The sequence below is a fragment of the Sapajus apella genome, unplaced genomic scaffold (assembly GCF_009761245.1).
Source record: "Sapajus apella isolate SASKATOON/1434 unplaced genomic scaffold, GSC_monkey_1.0 scaffold143, whole genome shotgun sequence".
Taxonomy (NCBI): Eukaryota; Metazoa; Chordata; class Mammalia; order Primates; family Cebidae; genus Sapajus; species Sapajus apella.
Window position 1 is genome coordinate 2,703,928 of NW_022437083.1, and position 23,152 is coordinate 2,727,079.

The 23,152-nt window shown below is 45.3% G+C and overlaps 1 protein-coding gene and 1 long non-coding RNA gene across 9 annotated transcripts in view; one reads left to right on the forward strand and one right to left on the reverse strand.

Moving 5' to 3' along the window:
- The window catches only part of LOC116540661, a 23,815-nt gene extending 11,592 nt beyond the window's left edge, over nt 1-12,223 (forward strand). Inside the window, exons 2-3 of the long non-coding RNA XR_004264537.1 lie at nt 8,302-8,310; nt 12,214-12,223. This is a non-coding gene — a long non-coding RNA (uncharacterized LOC116540661). The remainder of the gene's footprint in view (nt 1-8,301; nt 8,311-12,213) is intronic.
- The window catches only part of RUBCN (rubicon autophagy regulator), a 78,207-nt gene that overhangs the window by 10,269 nt on the left and 44,786 nt on the right, over nt 1-23,152 (reverse strand). For 4 of the 8 annotated variants that reach the window (XM_032264244.1, XM_032264237.1, XM_032264236.1 and 1 more), the window contains 11 exons: nt 18,072-18,155; nt 17,540-17,699; nt 16,856-16,962; nt 15,430-15,586; nt 14,289-14,822; nt 12,878-12,922; nt 10,642-10,737; nt 9,540-9,652; nt 8,005-8,215; nt 7,042-7,143; nt 4,433-4,507 (listed from right to left, as the gene is read on the reverse strand). In XM_032264244.1, coding sequence (XP_032120135.1) covers nt 4,433-4,507; nt 7,042-7,143; nt 8,005-8,215; nt 9,540-9,652; nt 10,642-10,737; nt 12,878-12,922; nt 14,289-14,822; nt 15,430-15,586; nt 16,856-16,962; nt 17,540-17,699; nt 18,072-18,155 — 1,684 coding nt within the window. The remainder of the gene's footprint in view (nt 1-4,432; nt 4,508-7,041; nt 7,144-8,004; nt 8,216-9,539; nt 9,653-10,641; nt 10,738-12,877; nt 12,923-14,288; nt 14,823-15,429; nt 15,587-16,855; nt 16,963-17,539; nt 17,700-18,071; nt 18,156-23,152) is intronic. The other 4 variants (XM_032264242.1, XM_032264241.1, XM_032264238.1 and 1 more) reach the window with 3 other exon arrangements.

Genomic DNA, 23,152 nt, shown 5'->3' on the forward strand with positions numbered 1-23,152 from the left:
CCGCGTGCCACACAGCCCTGTGGGTCCCGGGCCTCCGACCCCGGCCGAGTGCCACACAGCCCTGTGGGTCCCGGGCCTCCGACCCCGGCCGAGTGCCACACAGCTCTGTGGGTCCCGGGCCTGTGCTGCAGCCTCATGACTCTCTAGGCAGTTCAAGCAGACGACTAAGTTGATGTGGAGGAAACCCTGTGAAGATCTGGATACAAGCAGACCAAGGACCCTGTTTCAATAAAAAAAAAAAAAAGTAGACCAAGTTCTAGACAGGTAATTAAGGAGTGAAGAGAGGGGAAGCTAGCTATTCATCTGGATGGATTAAATGTGCCAAGTGAGAGCACTTAAGAAGGAGGTCTGAGACACTCATCATCCAAGTGGAATTTAACATAATTCTGAAACTTTTTCATTTTTCTGGACAAAAACAAGTATATTTTTCCCAAGAGAACTGATTTCAAGTGCTTCTGATGGATTAGATATCAGGTTGGTGCAAAAGCAATCACAGTTTTTGCCAATTAGTTTTGCACCAACTTAATGGAATAAGGCTATTACTACTGACTGAAAAAAAGTTTAAAAATATAAAACAAATGACAACAAAAACAATGACAAGTTATAAGGAGAAGAATTCGCTGCATGTCCAGACACTAGTATTGGATAATCAGAAAAGAACTGGTTAAAACCTTGGTACCTTAGCAAACCATACAAATTTTTAAACAAAATAAGTCAGTCACAGGAAGAGTCAACTTCAGAATACCCTGGCCAGTTTGATACTGGTTTCCATCCTTTCTTTCTAGAAGTTAAGGCGACACACAGCATATCTGGGAAGCCAACTCCAACACATTTTCTGTAATTGCTGACTCCAAAGGAACCACTTCAAAATGGAGAACCCAAAATCAGTCTTGTTTTATAAAGAGAAAAAAATTCAATTAAAAACGAGATGAGGGAGAAGCGACTGATTACCTTGAATTGGATATAAATGTTTTTGTATTTTTAGTAGGGACGGGGTTTCACCATGTGGACCAGGATGGTCTTGATCTCTTGACCTCGTGATCCACCCGCCTCAGCCTCCCAAAGTGCTGGGATTACAGGCTTGAGCCACCGCGCCCGGCCTAAATTGGATATAATTTTAAAGCATGTCAGAATATATAGCTCATGAACTTTTCTCTTTACTATGCCAGCTATCAATTTCCTGTCTTTCAGCTCCAAATCTGCCCTTGTTTCTTTCTGCCTGCTCTGCAATAATGGAGCTGGGCACAGAAACGTTTCTCCTTTGCCAGCTGGTGTGATGTTGGATTTTGCAGGAGGCAGAAGGGCTTTCTCTGGCTGGTTCTGGCTGCTCCTCTAGGCTGACTCCTGGGGAAGCACGCCTTGGGCAGCTTAGCAGCAGAGTGCCACAAGGGCGGCTCCCCTCGGCACCTGCCGGGAGAACTTCAGTCTGACAGTGAGTGCCACTGGCACTCCCATGAAGTGCTTTCACCAGTACCCTGGAGTTCTGAGACAGTGCCTCCCATGGGCATCCTCCCTCAGCACCCCAGAGAACACTTTCCCAGTGACAGCTGTTGGCATGGCACCTCCCCATGAAGAGCGTCCCCTGGCACCATCTCAGGGCAGCTCTGTGCTTCAGGGAACTCCACCATCCAGTGAGCCAGGAGGTCTGGACCACAGCCTTGGGGTTATGTCACTTCTTTACATTTATTCCTGGCCAGGCTGGTCTCAAACTCCTGACCTCAGGTGATCCACCCACCTCGGCCCCCAAAAGTGTTGGGATTATGGGCGTGACCCACCACACCCAGCTTCTCCTGTGCACTCTTTTTTTTTTTTTTTTGAGACGGAGTTTCACTCATGTTACCCAGGCTGGAGTGCAATGGCGCGATCTCGGCTCACCGCAACCTCCGCATCCTGGGTTCAGGCAATTCTCCTGCCTCAGCCTCCTGAGTAGCCGGGATTACAGGCATGCATCACCATGCCCAGCTAATTTTTTGTATTTTTAGTAGAGACGGGGTTTCACCATGTTGACCAGGATGGTCTCAATCTCTTGACCTCGTGATCCACCCGCCTCGGCCTCCCAAAGTGCTGGGATTACAGGCCTGAGCCACCGCGCCCGGCCTTCCTTGTGCACTCTTGAGAGTCTTCTTTACTCCTCATGAGCCACTTTCCCATTACATGATTCCCCCATTATAGTTAATAATGCTTTATATTAAACTTTCCCTTTTCAAATTACTGTGTAGTTTCTGCCTCCTGATTAGACCCTCACTAGACACATCTATGCAGAAGGTAAAAACTCTGGAACAATCTACAAAGGAAGATAAAGAAAAACTGATGTAGCTATAATAGAAGAAAGTGGAGATGGGGAAAAAAGTAAGAACAAAACTCTAAATCCAAAGAAGTTGAAAAGACTGAGATTGGAGCTTATGAAAGATATTAAACCAACTGAGCAGACACCATCAGCAGAAACAGATGAAGTAAAAAGACAGACACAAAAAATTAAGTGTCAGTATCATTTAATTTTATTTATATGAAGTGTCCAGGAAAGGCAAATCTACAGACACAGCGGGTTAGCAGCTGAGTGGGGCTGGAGTGGGAACTGGAGTTAACCGTGAATGGACACAGGGACACTACTGGGGTGACGAAAATGTTCTAAAGCTAGAGTCTAGTGACAGGTGTACCACCTGGAAAATTTACTAAAAGTCGCTGAGTTGTACACTTGAAGTGGGTGAATTTTTTTTTTTTTTTTTTTGAGACAGGGTTTTGCTCTGTCACCCAGGATGGAGTACAGGGGCACGATCATGGCTCACTGTAGCCTCGACCTCCCTGGCTCAAGCAATCCTTCCACCTCAGCCTCCAGAGTAGCTGGGGTTATAGGCACACACCACCACACCCAATGTTTTTTTTGTAGAGACGAGGTCTCACTATGATTCCCAGGCTGGTCTCCAGCTCCTGGCCTCAAGAAATCCTCCTGCCTCAAGCCTCCCAACATGCTGGGATTACTGACATAAGCAGTCACGACACCCAGCCTAAAAAGTAGCTTTTTAATTGAAAAACATTTCACATTCTTAGTGTAAAACCAGTCATGTGTATAAAAATTTTAAAGCCCCCAAAATGGGGAAAGGAAGGATGCTAGAAAGACCAAACAAAAGCATGCCTTGTGGTGAACGCAGCCTGGACATGCTCCGCTGGAGAAGTGGCTGACAGTCAGCTCATGCACCAGGAAAGGGCTGGGACCGCAGACACCCTGGAAGCCAGCTAGAAAGTGCATCACGATGACTCCTTCTCAAGCAGGGACACTCGCATTAGAATAAATGACAATCGTTCAGGAGGAGAAAAAAAGGAAACTAATGACTTTTATTTCTCTAATCTTAAAAAAATTAAGTTGGTACCATAATATTTATGCATATTTACAAGGAACATGTGATATTTAGATGCATGCATACAATGTGTAATGGTCAAATCAGGGTATTTAGAATATCCACTGATTGAACATTTATCATTTCTTTGTGTTGGGAACACTTCAAATCTCTTCCAGCCATTTTGAAACACACGGTATGTGAACTACAGCCACGCCACTGTGCTACTGAACACTAGAACTTACTCCCTCTAACTGTATGGCTGTTCCAATTAACCAGCCTCTCTTTAGGCCTCAACCCACATCCTCTGCAGCCTCTGTACCTATGACTCTCTTCTCCAACTCCATCAGATCAACTTTTTAGCTCCCACATACAAGTGAGAACCTGGGAACTCATGTAATATTTGTCTTAATTTCTTTAAATCTTGATCTAAGCTTACATAATTATTTCAAATTCTATCCTGACAATATTAACAGTTTTAATAAAAAGTTCTGAGTTTTGTTGTTGTTTCTGTGTTTTAAAGCCATTCTGAGCAGAAAACTGCTACTTTCTTTCAGTGAACCTCACCTACAGAAAACCTACTTGTTTGGATCATAAAGCAAGAACAAATATTCACCCCAGTAAATCCTACTTGCACACAAAGTACCTAGAAGAGATGGCTTTCTAGAAGTTGGCTCTGCAAATTCAAAATTCTAGAGACACTAAGCTTCATACCACTCCCTCCTGCTTTTGCTGCCTGATGTGTGGCAGGAGCTTAGGTAGAAGTCTGAACTAAAACTCTTCATCTAACGCTTCTAAACCGTCCAGTACCTCCACCAGTCACAGTGACCACTAAATATAAATTTATCAGCGTAGGGAGGGACCAGCAAGGACAAACTCGAGGAGGAAGACTGCTGGGTCCCATGAGGAAGAATCTGTGAGTATCTGAATTGTTCCTGGCTTGTTGTCCCGGCTTAACTCCAGTTTCTTCCGAGTTCTCCAGCCCCTGCAGTTCTCGTAACCTTGGCAGTTATCATATGATTAGGTGTACACGAAAGCGGGTGCAACATTCACACACATGCATCTATGAGCACGTCCACACTTCCAGGACAGGCTACCTGAGAACATGGAGGCCATTGACACTGACAGTCCGTTCTCTGACATGTGAGTCAGGTTAGATCCTTCGCTACCATCTGTGTGATAATGATCATAAAAGGGCCCTTCAGTATTCCAGCAGGAAATAAACTAACAACAGTTCTATACCATATGTTCCTGCAATCAAAACTTGACACTTGCTCCCAAACATGAAATGGAGTTTAGGAACTGAATCCATAGGTAGGTGCTCACTCTAGTTTGGAAGAGGGTTATTGCTACTTCCTATGCCAAGCCCAGCCTCAGGGACCTCCTACGGCAGTGGTTCTCAGCCACGGGTAACGCTGGCGATGAGGGAGGCATTTCTGATTGTCTCGATACCGGCATCTAGACGGTAGAGGCTAGGAATGATGCTGAGCACCTTACAGTCCACAGCCCCATCCCTCGTAATGAAGAATGATCTGGCCCATGGGTTGGAAAACCCTGCCCTAAGGTCTTTTCCTTTAAGGACTTCTGTTCTGAACTGACAGAGAATTAGTTGATTAAGCATCTCCTCAGGGCCCACAGCTGCAGCAGCAGTTTCTAACAGGAGTGTCCTTTGGGCCTCTGCTGGCAGGCTCCTGACAGACCAGAGCTTCCTCCGCTCCCTGCTTTGCTGCAGGGAACAGATGCAGTCGTCAAGTGGACTGTTCTACACCCAGGTAAGCAGCCTGTTCTGAGCTGACCTCACCATTCTCCTCCTGACATTCTGACTGCTGATCCTGAGAGCTAGGTCAGAACCCTCTTACTTCCTTTTAATTAGGAGATGAAGTCAATCACAGACTGTGGTATAACAGAAAATACATGCTTGGTCTTTGTCTGCAGTTCCTGGTAAGGCTTCCTAAAATTCTTGGAATTTCTTGAATCATAGCAATGTCTTTTATTATTCAAAAGCAGCCCCTTTCAATCGTACCTGAGTTTATGCTAATGAGGGGACTCCAGGCAGGCCCCAGACAGACAGCTTCACAACTGGGGGCTATCAAAAGAACCAAACAGGTCACTGGGGGGTTGGAAGTCTTACTCCCCACACCTCCAGGGAGGGGAGAGGGGCTTAAGGCTGAGTTCAATTACCAATGGTGATGACAGTCAATGGTGTCTATATCATGAAAAAACTTGGAGCAGTGATGTCAAGAGGGGCTTCCTGGCTGGTGAACACATCAATGAACCGGGGAGGGTGGTGCACCCAGACACACGGAGCCAGGAGGAGTTCCTGCGCTCACCATCGCTTCACTACTCCCTATGTACTTCTTCAGGTAGCTGTTTATTTGCAGCCTTTTCAATAGGCTACAATCCTAAGTATAGAGCTTTCCTAAGTTCTGGGCATCATTCAAGCAAGAAGGCAGTCATGGGGATCTCTGAATTTGTAGTCAGCCTACGAGCAGAAGTGCAGGTGGCCTGGACACCTGTGTCTAGCATCGGAAGCGAACGTAATCTCACAGGACTGTAACTAACTCCAGGTAGTTAGGGTCAGAGCTAAACTGTAAGTCACCCAATTGATGGTGGAGAATTGGAGAGGAGCTGGAAAATCACCTACAAACAAACAATTAAACAAACAAACAAAAGGAGTTTTAAATGACTACCTATTGTCATAAATAGAAATCAGAGACATTAAGGAGAACATAGAAGGAAGATTTCCTGAATACCTGGAAAATACGTGAAAAACACTGAATTTCTGAATGGAGAGGAAACGTGGTTCCTACATCTGGAGGTCTGTGCAGGTGAATGGGCTCTCTAAATTGTATAAAGAGGACATCAGAGCCTTGTGCAATACAAGATCGACTCGTCATCACATGGTAATGTTATAATGGAAAATTACAGACAAAATTCACCTCTGTCTACAGACACAATGTTGTAACAGAGAATTACAGATACCATTCATCTCAGTAAGGAGACTAGTCTTGGTTTCACCCATGAAGGAAGAGCTTATGTCCCTGAACCGGTTTTTTTGTTTGTCTGTTTATTTTGCTGATGGGAACTTGAAGAAATCTATGATTTGCAGGAAGGGGACATTAACCTGATTTAACACAACTGCCTTCTCAGACTGGAACCCTACTGTTCCTCTGTGCTGATACTTCCAAGAACAACAACCACAACCACAGTAACAATTAAAAAAAAAAAGTACCTGTGACTGTGCTAAGCAAGTTAGCACTGGCTGGACAGAGATTAAAGCTCTACTTCGTAAACCTAATTTTTTTTCCTTTTTTTGTCCCCCGCCCCCAATGCGTCTTTTTTTCTTTTTCTCTTTTGAACACTTTGAAACAATTTCAGCTGTGCTATGGAACAGGAGATAACAGGATTCTAATTTCGAGCAGTGTGGACCAGCCCTACAAGCTGAAAGGAGGAATCAGAGTGGGAACGAGAGAAAGATACCGCTGAGGAGGAAGCATCGGGGTGACACCAGCAACCAGCCACTCCGCCTGACACCTGCTTTCAGTGTTCTCTCCTACTTACATTTTAAAGGGGTTTGTTTGCAGCAACAGGCTAACAACAATCCGCAACGAAGATCTTCTACTTGGGAAAAACTTCTCAGCTTATGATTCTAAATGGAAAGAAACAGGGAATGGAAGTTCCCTTGTAACAAAGTGTCACTTCTTACCTTGGATTTCAAATTCATCAACCTCCTCAGCAGAGCCAGAGTCAGAGAGCTGTGCCGAATCACGTGAACTGAGCTGGGAGCTGCTGGAGGTCACCCGAAAGCCTGTTATGTTTAAAAAAAAAAAAAAAGGAATAAACAGGGCAGAAACGGGTCTTCTTGTTCTTGCAGTGTCACAATAAAAGGGATCTCGTATGACTTCAACAGAAAGAAACTGAAACTTTCCCTTTAGAAAGTTTCAGGCAGGCCGGGCGCAGTGGCTCACGCCTGTGATCCCAGCACTTTGGAAGCCCAGGCAGGCGGATCACGAGGTCAAGAGATCGAGACCATCCTGGCCAACATGGTAAGACTCCACCTCTACTAAATATACAAAAATTAACTGGGAGTGGTGCCATGTGCCTGTAGTCCCAGCTACTCAGGAGGCTGAGGCAGGAGAATCGCTTGAACCCAGGAAGCGGAGGTTGCAGTGAGCTGAGATCGCACCACTGCACTCCAGCCTGGCAACAGAGCAAGATTCTGTCTTAAAAAAAAAAAAAAAGTTTCAAGTAAATAGAAAGTACTGCTACCTGGGAAGCAAATCTGGGACTAGTGTTCTTAGTTCTCACATCAGAAAGCTTTTTTTTTTTTTTTTAAGAGACAGGGTTTCGCCATGTTGGTCAGGCTGCTCTCAAACTCCTGGCCTCAGGTGATCCACCTGCCTCGGCCTCCCAAAGTGCTGGGATTACAGGCATGAGCCACTGCACCTGGCCTGGAAGGAAGCTATTTCTGATGTAGGAAACAGACAGACTCTAGGATGAGTACTCCTAGAATGGTAGGAAAAAAGTAGGACAGCATCGAAATATCTTTCTGACAGCAGAGGAATCACTGGTTTGGGCATAACATTCCAAAGGAAGACCCATAAGGTACTGAGCCTTATGCTGAAGCCATGAAAATGTGGGAACAGAAGTGTTCACAGGCTCCACTCACTTCCGTGCTCAGTCTCCTGGTACACCGGGAGCAGATTCTTGGTGCGGATTTGCTGGCGCCGAAGGCGGATCTTCTGCTTCAGTTCCTGGATCTCTCTGTCACTGTCCTCCTCTTCCACTTCCTCCTCTTCTAGGCACTGGCTCATCATGTTGCACTTCATCAGCTCGATGGCAGCAATTAAGGACTCTGAGATGCTAAAGTGGGCGTTCTCCTGGGAGAAGGAGAGCACCAAACAGGCTAAGGGTTACAAGTATCGAATGACACATTGACTATGATGTTGGAAAGGGAGTTTCCAAGATAGGAACTGTTTCTATCAAAAACGCCCTGGGGAAATGGACATTTCTACTATGAGGAAGGCTAATGGCCAGAAAACCTATTCTAGGTTTTCTTCACTCTCTTACTTTGCCAAGTCTGTCCCTTCCTGTCTCATTTCTACATAAAAATATAATAGAGAAGAGATCCAGGATTTCAATCAGGTTCTTTCCCAAAATCATATACCTGTACACAAAATATTAAGGTAAACGCTATGTCTCAACATGAAAGTGCTTTGTAGGCTATAAAATGCTACACAGATGTGATTTATTGCTTATCTGAGCCTTGTAACAAAAGATAGCGCAGGGCACGGCGGCTCACGCCTGTAATCTCAACACTTTGGGAGGCCGAGGCAGGCAGATCATCTGAGGTCAGGAGTTCGAGACCAGCCTGACCAGCATGGAGAAATCCCATCTCTACTAGAAATGCAACAGTAGCTGTGCCTGGGGGTGCATGCCTGTAATCCCAGCTACTTGAGAGGCTGAGGCAGGAGAACTGTTTGAACCTGGGAGGCAGAGGCTGCGGTGAGCTGAGATCGCACCACTGCACTCCAGCCTGGGCAAAAGAGTGAAAGAGTGAAACTACATCTCTAAAAAAAGACAGAACAAAAGACAGATTTGATTCTGGAAATAGTATTAATCTAAGGTGCCAGGGTCGAGGGAACGGCAACCACGCGGGAAAACGAGGCTGCCAGGCACAGCGGCTCGCACCTGTAGATCCCAGCACTTTGGAGGCCAAACCCAGGCGTTCAAGACCAGGCTGGGTGACACAGGGAGACCCCCCATATCTACAAACATAATAAAAACAGCCAGACGTGGTGGTGCATGCCTGTAGTCCCAGCTACTCGGGAGGCTGAGGAGGGAGGATTGCTCGAGCCCAGGAACTGGAGGCTGTAGTGAGCCATGACTGTGCCACTGCACTCCAGCTTAAGTGACAGAGCCAGACTCTGTCTCAAAAAAACAAACATATACACACAAACTCAATGCTTCTCTGCCAGGTTGGCTTCTAAGATAAAATCGCTAATACTTTGGACTCAATGAGGAGCACAGGCTCCCTGCAGAGTTCCCCAGAAACAGAACTTGCTGAACTTACCTTTACTATGAACTGATCTTTACCCATGTCACTGCTATGTACCCAAAACCTTGTGAGAACAAATGGCACCACAGACCTTCAGGCCCAGCCTCCCAACCATGAGCTCTTCATTCGTCCCCCAGGTTTCCCACCTTCTCCAGGTCTGCACAGCTGCCAAAGTCTTGTTCAGAGAGGTAGCTGATGAGGGACTGTCCTTCCGATGGTCGTCGGAACATGCCTTCTGAGCACAGGTACCGACTGCCTTCTGTGAGGAAATGCGGCGTGGAGGTAAAAAGCTTAGGCTTGAAACAGCCAAGCTTCTTCAAGAAGTCGTAAGCTTTTAGCATTAAAGATGCTTCCAAGTCTTCCCAGGTAACTGGGAATTAAAGGTTGGAAAAAGATGTCTACCTTCTAAAAGAATTTCTTGCACTTTGGGAGGCCGAGGCAAAAGAATCACCTGAGGTCAAGAGTTCGAAACCAGCGTGGCCAACATGGTGAAAATCCATCTCTACTGAAAATATAAAAAACAGCCGGCATCATGACCGGCACCTGTAATCCCAGCTACTTGGGAGGCTGAGACAGGAGAACTGCCTGAACTCAAGAGGTGGAGGTTGCAGTGAGCCGAGACGGTGCCACTGCACCCCAGACTGGGCAACAAGAACTGTCTCAAAAAAAAAAATAAAAAAAAAAAAAATAAAAAAAAATAACTTCTCGGACTTGTAGAATCCCAGAGCACTAAGCCTCTTGGTTGGAAATGGTAGAACAAACAGAGAGAAGCCAAGAGAATCCTTTTACCATCTAAAGTTAAAGAGAACGTGCTCTCCCTCATACCGTACGAAAGAGAAATAATTTAAAACACTGGGCTGGGAGTCAGAAAAGGACACCAATGGCTTCCTCCTGTCCGTGATTTCTACGGAGAGTCCGTCTTCTGGTTATGAAGCCCAGATACTCCAAGGTCTCTTTTCAAGGTCCATCTCATCCACTCAGAGAGCCATGTCATCTGGACCGACTGACACACCTGATGCTAACACCAGAGTGTAGAGAGGGTGGAACCCCTACGTCAGAGAGGCCCAAGAGAAATGGCAGAGCAGTGCGATTTCTCGCACGGGTTGAAAATGGCAAAAGGGCGGCTGAGACTGTAACTGTGTGTACCCTCTGCAGAGCTGAGATAAACCCCAAAGCCCAGAGCTTAGCAGGCACAAGGGGTGAGCAAAGAAAAGATACCGTTTTAGCCCTGGCCCTCCTAGTACTCACCATACTCCACGTACAGAGAGCCGGGTGTGCCGACTTCACTGCTTTGACCAGAGTAGGGCAAGGAGCCTCTCGGCTTCGACTTCTCATTGCAGGATTCTAACGACAGTGACCACCAGGAAGTAAAGACACACATACGAAGTGAGCAATAGATACATTCCCAACTTTGGAGTTTCAGCATGTCACTGCTCCCCTTCCCAAAGCCCTCCCAAGCAGGAGAGAGGTGGCACACCAACAGGGAACAGCCTAAGGATACAGAAACACATGGGGGGAAGGAGATGGGAAGTCAGTGCATTCCAAGTGGAAAAGAAGAAACGTGATCCAGAACGGGGCAACAAAACGGTGAGAAAGAATCAAATCAAAATGGATTCATGAAAAGTGCTTCTCTTTCCTTACACCTTTAGCCAAACCTTACAGGAATATCAGCCAATTTTTATCCTCTTGACAAACCAATTTAGAAAATTGTTTAGATGGTAAACAAAGACAAGTGCATTGAAACTTTTCTGACATCTTGACATTAGGTTTTAAAGTAACATCAGAAGGTTTACATTCACTAAGGAAATAAGATAAAATTCAGCAATGTCCTAAAAAGAAGCATCAAGGCAGTGCTGGAGAAGCCAAGGAAGAGGGCCTCGTAACCAAAGGGCTCAGTTACAGGGCTTGGCCCATCCTTATTGAAGCAGTAAGGGAGGGAAGGCTGGCAAAACAGAAAACGCCTGAGAACAAGAGGAGTGAGAGCTGGGAGGGGAGAACAGCAGCAGGCAGGGCTCGCAGGAGTGAGAAACCGACACTCTTCACAAGGAAACAACATTTCCAGGACCACAGAGGAAGAACAGGCGGAAAGGCCAGGTGGGTGCTTGCTTGGAAAATGGGCAGGAGGCGGTGGGAGAATGAACGATTGCGCTGCGTCTAACCCATTTCCCTGACAGATGGTGCCAACTTGCCGGCTGCTTCTCTCACAAGAAATGCTGCTCTGTGAAAGAGACAATTTTGTGTTCTTCTTGGGCTCAAAGACGTCTGGTATCCCTGGCCATGGCCTCTGTTCCTCCCTACTGAACTGAGGACAAACTAGTCGTCACCATGACGCCTTGGTAAAAATCCATGACTTGGAAGGGCCCTTTGAGATTCCCAAACAGCACACAACACAAACTCCACTATGACCTTACCTCTTTACACCATGTGGCCATTCAGCCTTTACTTACTGAGTTCACTACCCCCAAACGTTGCCATTTAACTAATTGTTAGAATTTCCTTACACTCACTTGATATCTGCTTTCTTACAATTTCTTATCTCCTTAATAACAATGCTATTAATGATGGCCCTGCAGACTTTATTCCTTTTTAACCATCTCTTCTCCAAGCTAACATACTCAGTGGCCCCACCCATTTCCAGGAAGCCAGAGCTCTCAGTCCCCTCTCACTACTCTGCCTGGCAGTCACATTCCAGTGTTAATCTCCATGAATTACGGTACCCAGGATGGAGCACAAATCTCAGTTTGAACACCATCATGAAAACCAGTGAAACAGATTCCAATCACTAGAAAAATCTTATGCAATACCTGGAATGGGGTGCAGGGATTTATAGGAAAATGAAAACAGGTGAAAGAAAAAGGAAAAAACAGGGAACTCCAGGAGAGGAAAAAAAAACAAAAAAACAAACATGCAATTATATCTAAGACCACAGAAAGGGGATAAAATACATTCTGGTGTTAATTCAAGGAAAATAAAGTCAGCCATAGGAAGTATTCAGTTATAATAAAAATTCTGGGCCAGGTGTGGTGGATCATGCCTGCAATCCCAGCACTTTGGGAGGCCAAGGCAGGAGGATCACTTGAAGCCAGGAATTTAAGACCAACCTGGGCAACATGGTGAAACCCTGCCTCTACAAAAATTTTTTTAAAAAGTAAAAAATGTTTAAAAAAGAAAAAAACATTCTGCCACTGATTCATCATGATGCCCCAGACAAATAGCAGGCCTCAGTTTCACCTCTGGAAAAACTGAATTGATAAGTCTTGACTCTGCCTCCCAGAAGCTGTTGGAAGACTGAATGAGGTATTTGGAATTGTGTACAGAAAACACATCATATGAAATACTGGTACCATTTTAAAGACAGTTCCAAGCATCACAACAAGACCAGACCAGCCAGACTTGATTTGACACCAGACTGATTTAACATTTTGAACTAAGAAAGGTGGTCACAGAGCAGAACAAAGAGGAGGTCGAGGACCGATTCCCAAACCTGCAATGGGATCTTCAACTATAATGGTGATATTCCTGGGGCCTCCTGTAGGTAGACAGACAGGTGCAGAGGAGAGTCCAGACAGAGCAAATGAGGATACAGAGAGAGAAAAAAGTGTCCCAAATTTTGCCTAGCAGCAGTGGGGATGTAACTCCCAAGAGGGAACCCCAGTTGTGAAGGAAGAATGACTCATACAAGAAGCTATGCATGACCCTTCTGCACACATTTTCCCTGGCTCCCTTTTCCAATGCAGTTACCGTGGTTTCTGGAATCCACATGGATTCAAGAATGGGGGCAGGGAAGTTTTACATGCTCAAAGGCCAGTGGCTTGGAGTGCAGTGGACGTCAGGCCTGCAGCAGGAGATGCGAAGTGAGGGTCTAACCCAAGTAATCTTCACATCTAAGAAAGCTCATGGGAAGACAGGCTTCGATTTGGAGATTCTTCTCCTAAAGATTTCCAACAAGTCAAATCATATTCTTGAGTGAAAGCAAAGACAAAAGTTTGTAATTCTGAAGGTTTCAGAGGAGGGCCTCAGCACTCACCTTTATAGAAATTACAAAGAGAAAGCAATGGTATCTCCAGTTGCTAAAGAAAACCCTTTTTTTTAGGTCATTAAATTTTTTTGTATTTTATTTTTATACTTTATTTCTGGGGTTTTCCTGACCCAGAATGGCTTTGAGCACACAGCTCCATGCTATACTTGCTCTTCTGGAGATCCTGCCACAAACAAAACCCAACCAAAGCCTGCCAGATACCACAACCCAGGGAAGATGGAGGCAGGGGTATGGCGAAAGCAAGGAGACCCACGCTCCCCACATGTAGGGTGCCCTGCCATCAGCTGGTGTCTGGTGAGGGAGGTCCCGGCGGCCAGGGCCTCCTCATCTGACTGCCTCGCAGCCTGAGTCAGCGACGCAGCCATCAGCCCCGCCTACTTAGCTGCTAGGTCGTGTCACCCCTTCACTCCCTATATCCTTCGTTTTCATGAGAAAACCCCAATATCATTCTACCTCTCTCGCATTGGTATTATTACACCCTGGCCAAACTCCTAAGATGTCACAGGAAAAGACAGAATTTAATGGGATTATTTTTAAAGCTCATTCATACTTTGCCCTGATCCAAGAGATACTTTTAAAATGCCAACTGTGATGAGTCACACTATCCTCTGATGTTACTAGTCAAGAATCCAGGAAAACATTTAATATTTAGCAATGTGTAAAGAAACAAACATAAACATACTTAGAGATTTTGAGTATTGGACTTCGTTACAAACTTCTCCTTTTCATTATAGATGTCATGGCGTCAGAAACAGAACATCTCTTTCTGCCATCTGAAAAGTCCCAATAACAAACCCTCCCTTCCACTCAACGCGGGAGGCCATGTTGCTAGCTAGCAGCTGGGGCTCCTCATTACCTGGAGCTCCTCTGGAGGCGATGCTGGTATCCGAATGGGAGCGAATATGGCTCTTCTTCGCCCCACTGGTGACGGCGAGTGTCTGCCCCTCTGAGAAGCTGGACCTGCGGAGGATACTGGACAGCTGGCTCTCCCCACCTCCTTCCTGGTCCCCTAAGGAAGACGCAGCAGAATCTGGCTTCTGGGAGCTGCTGGAGGAGAACAAATTGGAGCTGCTGCTCTCAGCATTGCTGCTGTGACTCTGACAGCTGGCTGTCCGGCCTCGGGGGTCCAAGTTGCCAATGGCCAGGTACTCAGGGCCCTCACTGGCATCACTGGGAAAATCATTCTGGCTGCTGACCCAGGATGCCTCCGTGGGGTTGGTCAGAGTACTGGAGCTCATGTCATTTGGGGTCAAGGGGGAATCCCTGGCTAGTGCAGAGGCGGAAACCAGGGGGGCTTGGATGGTTTGATCCTCTGCTGGTGAGATGTGCCCTCTGCTTTCTTGAGGTTTCCGCGGAGGGCCAGAGAGTGAAAAGGAAGTAGATCTTCTTTCTAGAATATAAAAGGAAATGGTAAGGGGAGCAAGGTGAGGTAGCATCCTGCAGTATGTATGAAGGACTTCCTCACAGCTAAGTTCAAACTTTCTATTGTTACTGGGTGCCCAGGATACATGATGTCACCTCAGAAAAGGCAAGCCAAACAAAGTATAAACCTATTTAGAAGCAGCTAAGTCAAGAGTATGGGCTCTTGAGACAGTGGCTTTATTGCTTATTAGTATGCACTCCTCATCTGAAAAATGAGCAATAATATTACCTACCTCAGAGGACTATTTGAAGACTCAAATGGGATAACGCATACAAACTGAATACAGCAGAGCTTAGTCTATGATTGGCAATCAGTCAGTTACCTAGTATTTAAATGCCTTCCTGGCAATGTGGATTAGAAACCCAGGGGAATCTAAAAACATCTCCCTCTTCTGTGACTTAATAATTCTACTGAATTATTTTAGGCTAGTCACTATGTAACTTTTAAAGATGTCCTTTATTAAGACAAACTGTACCAACCCAAGGCTCAATTCCAAGCCTATGAGTACCCACAAAGTCTTCTTACTTTCCACGGCTGGTGTAAATGTAATGACTACCTTTTCCTGCCCTCATACCTGAGCCATTGCTGGGCATGGACTGGTGGAGGCTGGAGAAGGACCCAGCGCAGGAGTGCTGGGCGTGGCTGGTCGGAGGGGTGTGTGTGGGACTGGGCAGGGCTGTCAGGCTCTGGCTTTTCGTCACCAGGAGCGGGCTCTCATGCTTTCTGGCAAACTAAAAAGCAAAGCAAACCCAACAAATGTGTCAGAGTTAAGGACGGCAGGCCTGGGGCCACTCAGTTCTGCAGAAATGCTGGTAGAAGCTACCTTTGGCAGTAAGCCCGGAGTTTAACCACAGCCTGTAGACACAGCAAGACTACCTTCTACTACAGTATGTAATTCACAACTTTGAAACCACAACTCCTGCACTGGAATCCTTCTAGCTGATAAATCAGGAGTACTCTATTACAAAGGCAGCAAAACAAAAAAACACGCATGTGGAATCAGAGGTCAGACAGACTAGGGTTCAAATCCAGGCCTTGGGATTTACGAGCTATTTGGTTCAAACTTTGGACGACTTAGCTACTCTGTGCTCATCAACCTCCTTTATAAAATGAGATCAATGCCCACTTAAAAGAGTTATGAAGATTCAAAGAGATGATCCATGTGTTATACATAGCACCATGGCTGGCACATGGAAAGTATGCAATGGGGCCAGGCGCAGTGGCTCACGCCTGTAATCCCAGCACTTTGGGAGGCCTAGGTGGGCAGATCACTTGAGGTCAGTTTAAGACCAACCTGGCCAACATAGTGAAACCCTGTCTCTACTAAAAATACGAAAGTTAGCTGGGTGTGGTGGCACACACCTACAATCCCAGCTACTTGGGAAGCTGAGATCATGCCACTGTACTGCAGCCTGGGCGACAAAGCGAGACTGTCTCAGAAATTAATTATTAATTAAATTAAAAGAATCTGGACAGATAGGGGACCCTCTTCTATAAGAAGTGGGGACGCTGATTCCACTCCAGTTAAGGCACTAAGTGGAGTACTGGCGACGGGTAAGTCAATTTTAGACAACAAATTTTCTTTGTAGTATAAAATTTTGTTTACATCGAAGGAAAAAAACATGAAAAAATGACCTCTTGTAACATTAAGCTACGCCAGGTCTGAAGGTCCGACAGTAAACCTTACCCCTGATTCAGAACCATCCCTCTTTTCCCCAGATCTTTTCAAGGCTTAAGGAGGTGCTTCCTCAAAGGATACCAAGCATTTAACAAAATATACCTCCCCACTCCCCGGCTTAGGTCTAATAGCACGAGACCTAAGCTCAGACTTTCCACTTCAGTAAGTCCTTAACAGTACTTCTTCTCCAAGCATTTTTAAAAATGAAAGCCTTTCAGCTCACAAAAATGCCTATGTGAAAAAACAGTTTGCTGTAGACGGTTATATCATGCTGAGATGCAGGGACCCAGCAAAGACATGGATAACTCCTCGTCCTCTTTACCATGGACACATCGATCTGAGCCAGGAGGCGAGGGTTGTTCTGTTCCACTGCTTCCAGGCACTGGAGCATGGCCGTGACATGAGCATCACTTAGCAGGAAAGCCGTATCTGGGGAGAGAAAAGCTACCACAGTGATAAAGCCCAATAGGGAGGCCTTGGGAGAAACTCAAGGAAAGAGAAAGGGAGGGGTAAGATGAATGAGGAAGAGTCATGCCACTGTAGGGTGAAGGGAAATCAGAAACAAAGAGAAGAGGCTAAAGAACGTGCAGTACAGCAAAGTGGCCAAGACGAGAGGCTTCAAAGTCAGAAAAATGCAGATGTGAATCCTGGCTCTGAGTGACTTTGGCCAGGTCACCTAACCTCCTTGCCTTGTTGACTGGAAAACAGGAGTACCCATAGCCAACTCTCAGAGCCACTGTGGAGATGCCGTACAGCAGTGACCGGCAGGCAGGAAACTCCTGGTCAATGATGGTTTGTGCACGTGCGGCCGCTGGGGGTGACCCTAACATAAAGCTGGACTGTGTGTCCCTTGGGAAGTGAGAGGGCAGACTGGATATGTGTTTCTGCGTAGAATCCCTGTGGCATCAAGTGAAAAGCAGAAGGCCTGGTACCAGAGGGACAGAGGAGTAGTGAAGTGGTGACAATGAGGAAGCACAGGCAGGAGCCCTCAGTGGCCTCCACCTACCTGTGTAGAACTTTCTGATATACTGCCTGTCCCCGAGCAGGGGCCGGAGCTGGGCTGACAGGCAGTGGAACTGCAAGCTGTGCTGCAGCCACAGCTCTGCAACAGCGTGTTCACTCACACCCGCAGCACTGCTCTGGCTGTTCTCATGCAAGCTGATGAACTGGGAAGCAAAGGGGTATGAGTCAGACATACATCCTGGCAGACACAGCAAGACTGAGGCCTAACGACCTGAGAACTAAACTGAGACAGGTAAGGGAAATGCTTTGAAAAGCTTCACCCTGGGTCCCATATAAGCAGATTTTTTTGAAAATAACAAAACTTTAAAAGTGACCTGGACCAATGGGTTTGCATGCTTTGTTTTTGTTTTTTAAGAAAATCAAGTTGGTCCCCAAAGGGATAATTAATTTCCTTTCCTCAGTTGATGAGAAATTTGACACATTCCATCCTTGGAGCCTAGAAGATTCTTCTGACAGAGCATCAAACAATGAAGATCCACTGCTCTACCAGCACCCAGCTCTTCTCTCACTCTTACCTTCTCCACATGAAGGGCTGAGTGGGGACTGAGCCACCGGATGTCTTTCACAAACTGCCAGTAATCAGTCTGGTGGCAGCACACCTGGTGAGGGAATGCACAAAATGAGCAAATCGCTACCATTCTGAACCAAATCTAGTTCTAGGGTTAGCATTTAAAGAGAGGAAAAAGGGCATAACCTTCCCTTGCCTCATCAAAGGTTCTCAGCAGCAATCAAAGCAATACATACAGAGGCCAGGTGTGGTGGCTCACACCTGTAAGCCCAGCACGTTGGGAGGCTGAAACAGGAGGACTGCTTGAGTCCAGGTAGACTGGCCCATCTCTACAACAATTTTAAAAATCAGCCCAGAGTCGTGGCACATGCCTTCGTCCCAGCTCCTCAGGAGGTTGAGGTGGGAGAATCACTTGAGCGTAGGAGGTCAAAGCTACAGTGAGCCATGACGGTGCCACTGCACTCCTGCCTGGGCAACAGAGTGAGAGCCTGTCTCACACACACAAAGGAATACATACACAGGACGTATGTTAACCCTTTTAAAGAATGTGATTTTAATCATTCTTTTGAACAGGTAACATATGCATAAGATATATAAGGTATACAGTGAAAATAATATGTTTTCCTTTTCCTTTTTTTTTTTTTTTTTTGAGCCAGTAACTCTGTCGCCCAGGCTGGAGTACAGTGGCATGAGCTCAGCTCACTACAACCTCCGCCTTCCAGGTTCAAGCAGTTCTCGGGCCTTAGCCTCCCAGACAGCTAAAACTACAGGACCCACCACCACACCTGGCTAATTTTTTTATTATTAGTAGGGACAGGGGTTTTACTGTTGGCCATGCTGGTCTCAAACTCCTAGCCTCAAGTGATCGACCCACCTTGGGTCACTTGTGTTGGGATCACAGGCATGAGTCGCTGCACCCAGCTGAAAATAATACATTTTCTACTCCTTTCTCTCTACCATTCTGCTTCCTAAAAAATAATTCTTAAAACTAGTAAAGAGTTATTTGTTAAAAGCCGGAGATGCATGTCTTTAGTTCCTACTGCAAGCAAAATCAAATAAGGAAACATCTACTTTTCCACGCCACACAGGTCAGGAAAGAGCTGTGGAGTCAAAGAAATGTCCAGACTTAGACAAAACAGGCTGACACTGGAATAGGCCTAAACATGCAAAATGTTTCTATCATAACAAACCAACTGTTGTTTTTTGATCATCTTTTCTGAGACTAGTAGGTAGGGATTAAAACTAACATCTGAATAATTAAAAATATATAGAGCTAGCACAAGTATCAGGAGACAGACCAGGCCAGGCACGGTGGCTCATGCCTGCAAACTCAGCACTTTGGGAGGCCGAGGTGGTTGGATGCTTGAGCCCAGAGTTTGAGACCAGCCTGGGCAACATAGCAAAACCCCACTCTACTAAAAATCCAAAAAATTAGCTAGGTATGGTGGCACATGCCTGTAGTCCCAACTACTTGGGAGGCTGAGGTGGAAGGATCACAAGCCCAGGAGACAGAGGTTGCAGTGAGCGGAGATTGCGCCACTATACTCCAGCCTGGACAACACAGAGAGAGCCTGTCTTAAAAAACAAACAAAAAGGAGACACAGACCAATCAATGGAACAAAATAAATAGCCTGGAAACAGACCTTAACATATATCAGAACTTAATATATGATCCAAAAACCACCTCAAAAGTCAGGGGTGCTTCTTTCTAAAAAGTCTTTCTCCTCATTTCTACACTGGGAAGGTGGAAGTGAGAACTGGAAACATCAGATGTACAGGCTCTTTTGACAATAAACATCATGAAGACCTTTAATACTTTGGCGGTAGTGTGGCAGGGATTCTGGTCTCTGGTTCCGAGGATACTCAGTGGCCAGGGCTGGGCAGCAGTGGGATACCGACTCCAGCGTGTCTCCTGCTTATGTCATTTTCCAGTGAAAAGCATCTAAAATTGGTTTCTTTTCTTCAGACAAAATTTCAGACTAACTTAAACACTTAAACTTTTTTGTTTGGGGAAAAAAATGAAAAAAATCGATCATTCAACAAATATTGTTGAGGAAATTGGCTGGCTAGAAGTAGATCAATTTAGGCATTCTCCTCAAATCATATACCAAAATAAATTCCAGTTGTATCAAAGAGTTGAATAGGAATAAAGAAGCTACAAGTACACTACGAAAAGTAAGGATATTGGATCTCTAAGTAGAAAAAAACTTTCAACATTTAGAAGCAAAAGTGCAAATCAAGCCAGGCATGGTGGCTCATGTGTGTAATCTCAGGCCTTTGGGAGGCTGAGGCGGGAGGATCACTTGAGCCCAGTAGGCAGAGGTTGCAGTGGGCTGAGATGGAGCTGCTGCACTCCAGCCTGGGCAACAGGCTGCCTCAAAAAAAAAAAAAAGAATGCAAATTCTGATCAGCAGGTCTTGTTACAAAAGTGCAAATCACGAAGGGACAGACAGAGGGATAAATTTTATTAATCAATTTCTCTACATAAAAAAATAATGTTTAGCATTTTTTATAACAGCAAAAATGAAAAAATATATAAATGTAAACGACTTGGGTTTTTTTTTCTGGAGACAGACTTCCACCCTTGTTGCCTAGAGTGCAATGATACAATCTCGGCTCACTGCAACCTCCGCCTCCTGGGTTCAAGTGATTCTCCTGCCTCAACCTCCCAAGTAGCTGGAATTACAGGCGCCTGCCACCAGGCCCAGCTGATTTTTGTATTTTTAGTAGAAACAGTTTTGCCATGTTGGCCAGGCTGGTCTCGAACTCCCGAACTCAGGTGATCCACCCACCTGAACCTCCCAAAGTGCTGGGATTACAAGTGTAAGCCACCTCGCCCAGCCTATATGTAAACTTGAACATTTATCAGTAGGGTACTGTAAATGAGGGTACACTCATGTATGTAATATATACATATTAAAAGCAATGCTACAAAAAAAAAAAACTACAGTGGTAGACTCAAAAAAAAAAAAAGAGCAATGCTTTATAATTTGCTGGAACAGCAGGCCGGGCCCGGTGGCTCACACCTGCAATCCTAGCACTTTGGGAGGCCGAGGCGAGCAGACTGCCTGAGCTCAGGAGTTTGAGACCAGCCTGGCCAACACAGTGAAACCCCTCTACTAAAAATACAAAAATTAGCTGGTGTGGTGGCATGCACCTGTAATCCCAGCTACAGGGGAGGCGGAGGCAGGAGAATTGCTTGAACCCAGGAGGCAGAGGTTGCAGTGAGTCAAGATCACACCATTGTACTTCAGCCTAGGCAACAGAGCAAGAATCCACCTCAAAAAAAAAAAAAAAAAAAATCACAGAGTAGAAAAGCCCTTTCTAAGTATCACACAAAGACCTAAGAGAAGTCATAAAATAACTGATTAATTTGACTTACTAAAAGTCATCTATTTTGGCACAGTAAAAGCCACCATAAGAAATGTGAAAAGACAAACTAGGAAAAGATATTTGCAACTCCCATTACAGACAAAGTACTGATTTCCTCAATAAATAAAGAACATCTATAAATCAGTAGGAAGAGACTAACAATCTACTGAAAATGGGAATACAATAGGAGAAAGGTAACAGGGAAAAAATTCAATGACTCTTTTTAAATCTTAAGGCTTATTCCATGCAATGACTCTTACAACATCTTTTCATGCTAAGAGAAGTGTAATCTTTACTTTTCTTTTTTTTGCACCCTGAGATGGAGTCTCGCTCTGTCTCCCAGGCTGGAATGCAGTGGCATCATCTCAGCTCACTGCAACCTCCCGGGTTCAAGCCATTTTCCTGCCTCGGCCTCCCAAGAAGTTGGCACTACAGGTGCAGACTATCGTGCCTAGCTAATTTTTGTATTTTTAGTAGAGACGGGGTTTTACCATATTAGCCAGACTGGTCTCAAACTCCTGACTTCGTGATCCACCTGCCTCAGGCTCCGAACGTCTTGGGATTATAGGCATGGTTTTTTGTTGTTGTTATTGTTGTTTTGAGAAAGAGTCTTGCTCTGCTGCCCCAGCTGGAGTGCAGTGGCGCAATCTCGGCTCACTGTAATCTCCATCTCCCAAATTCAAGCACTTCTTCCGCACAAGCACACAGCACCATGCCTGGCTAATTTTTGTATTTTTAGTAGAGATGGGGTTTCACTGTGTTGGCCAGGCTGGTCTTTGAACTCCTGACCTCAGGTGATCCACCTGCCTCAGCCTCCCAAAGTGTTGGGATTACAGGCGTGAGCCACCACTCCTGGCCTCTGGTAAGGGTATTTATATACATAAATTCCTGGAGAGCAATTTAGCAATATTTGATAGCAATTAGCTATCAAAATTCAAATGAACATATCCTTTAATCTAAGAATTCTAGGAATGTATCCTATGGTAAAGGGCAAAATGATCTATACACAAGTACTGTTACTCATAGCAATGACTGGAAACAATCTCAATATCCATTCAACAGGGGACTGGCTAAATAAGTGATGGTACATACATACAATGGAATATTATAAAATGACAGCTGTAGGAAAGAATGAAGCAGCTTTTTATGTAATGATTTGGGATGAATTACAAAATATATTAAGTGAAAAGGGCAAGATGCAGAAGTTACTACAGTATGCTATCATTTACATTTAAAAACTTGTAGGTACAGCAAAGAAAATTATTGGTGATTGCTTTTATGAGCATAAAAATTCTCTGGAAGGGCTGGGCATAGTGGCTTATGCCTGTGATCCCAGCACCTTGGAACCCAAGATGGGAGGCTACCTGAGGCTAGGCGTTTGAGACCAGCCTGGGCAACATAGTGAAACCCCATTTCTAAAAAAATTTTCTTTAATTAAAAAAAAATTATCTGTACGGAAAATAGCAAATGATAGTTTCCTATGTGATCAGAAGGGAGCAAGACTTTTCACTATACACAATTTTGTACTTTTTGCTTATTTAGCTATGTAACATATACTGTTCAAAATTAAATATTTTAAAACAAGTTATAGAGAGGCCGGGCGCGGTGGCTCAAGCCTGTAATCCCAGCACTTTGGGAGGCCGAGGTGGGTGGATCACGAGGTCAAGAGATCGAGACCATCCTGGTCAACATGGTGAAACCCCGTCTCTACTAAAA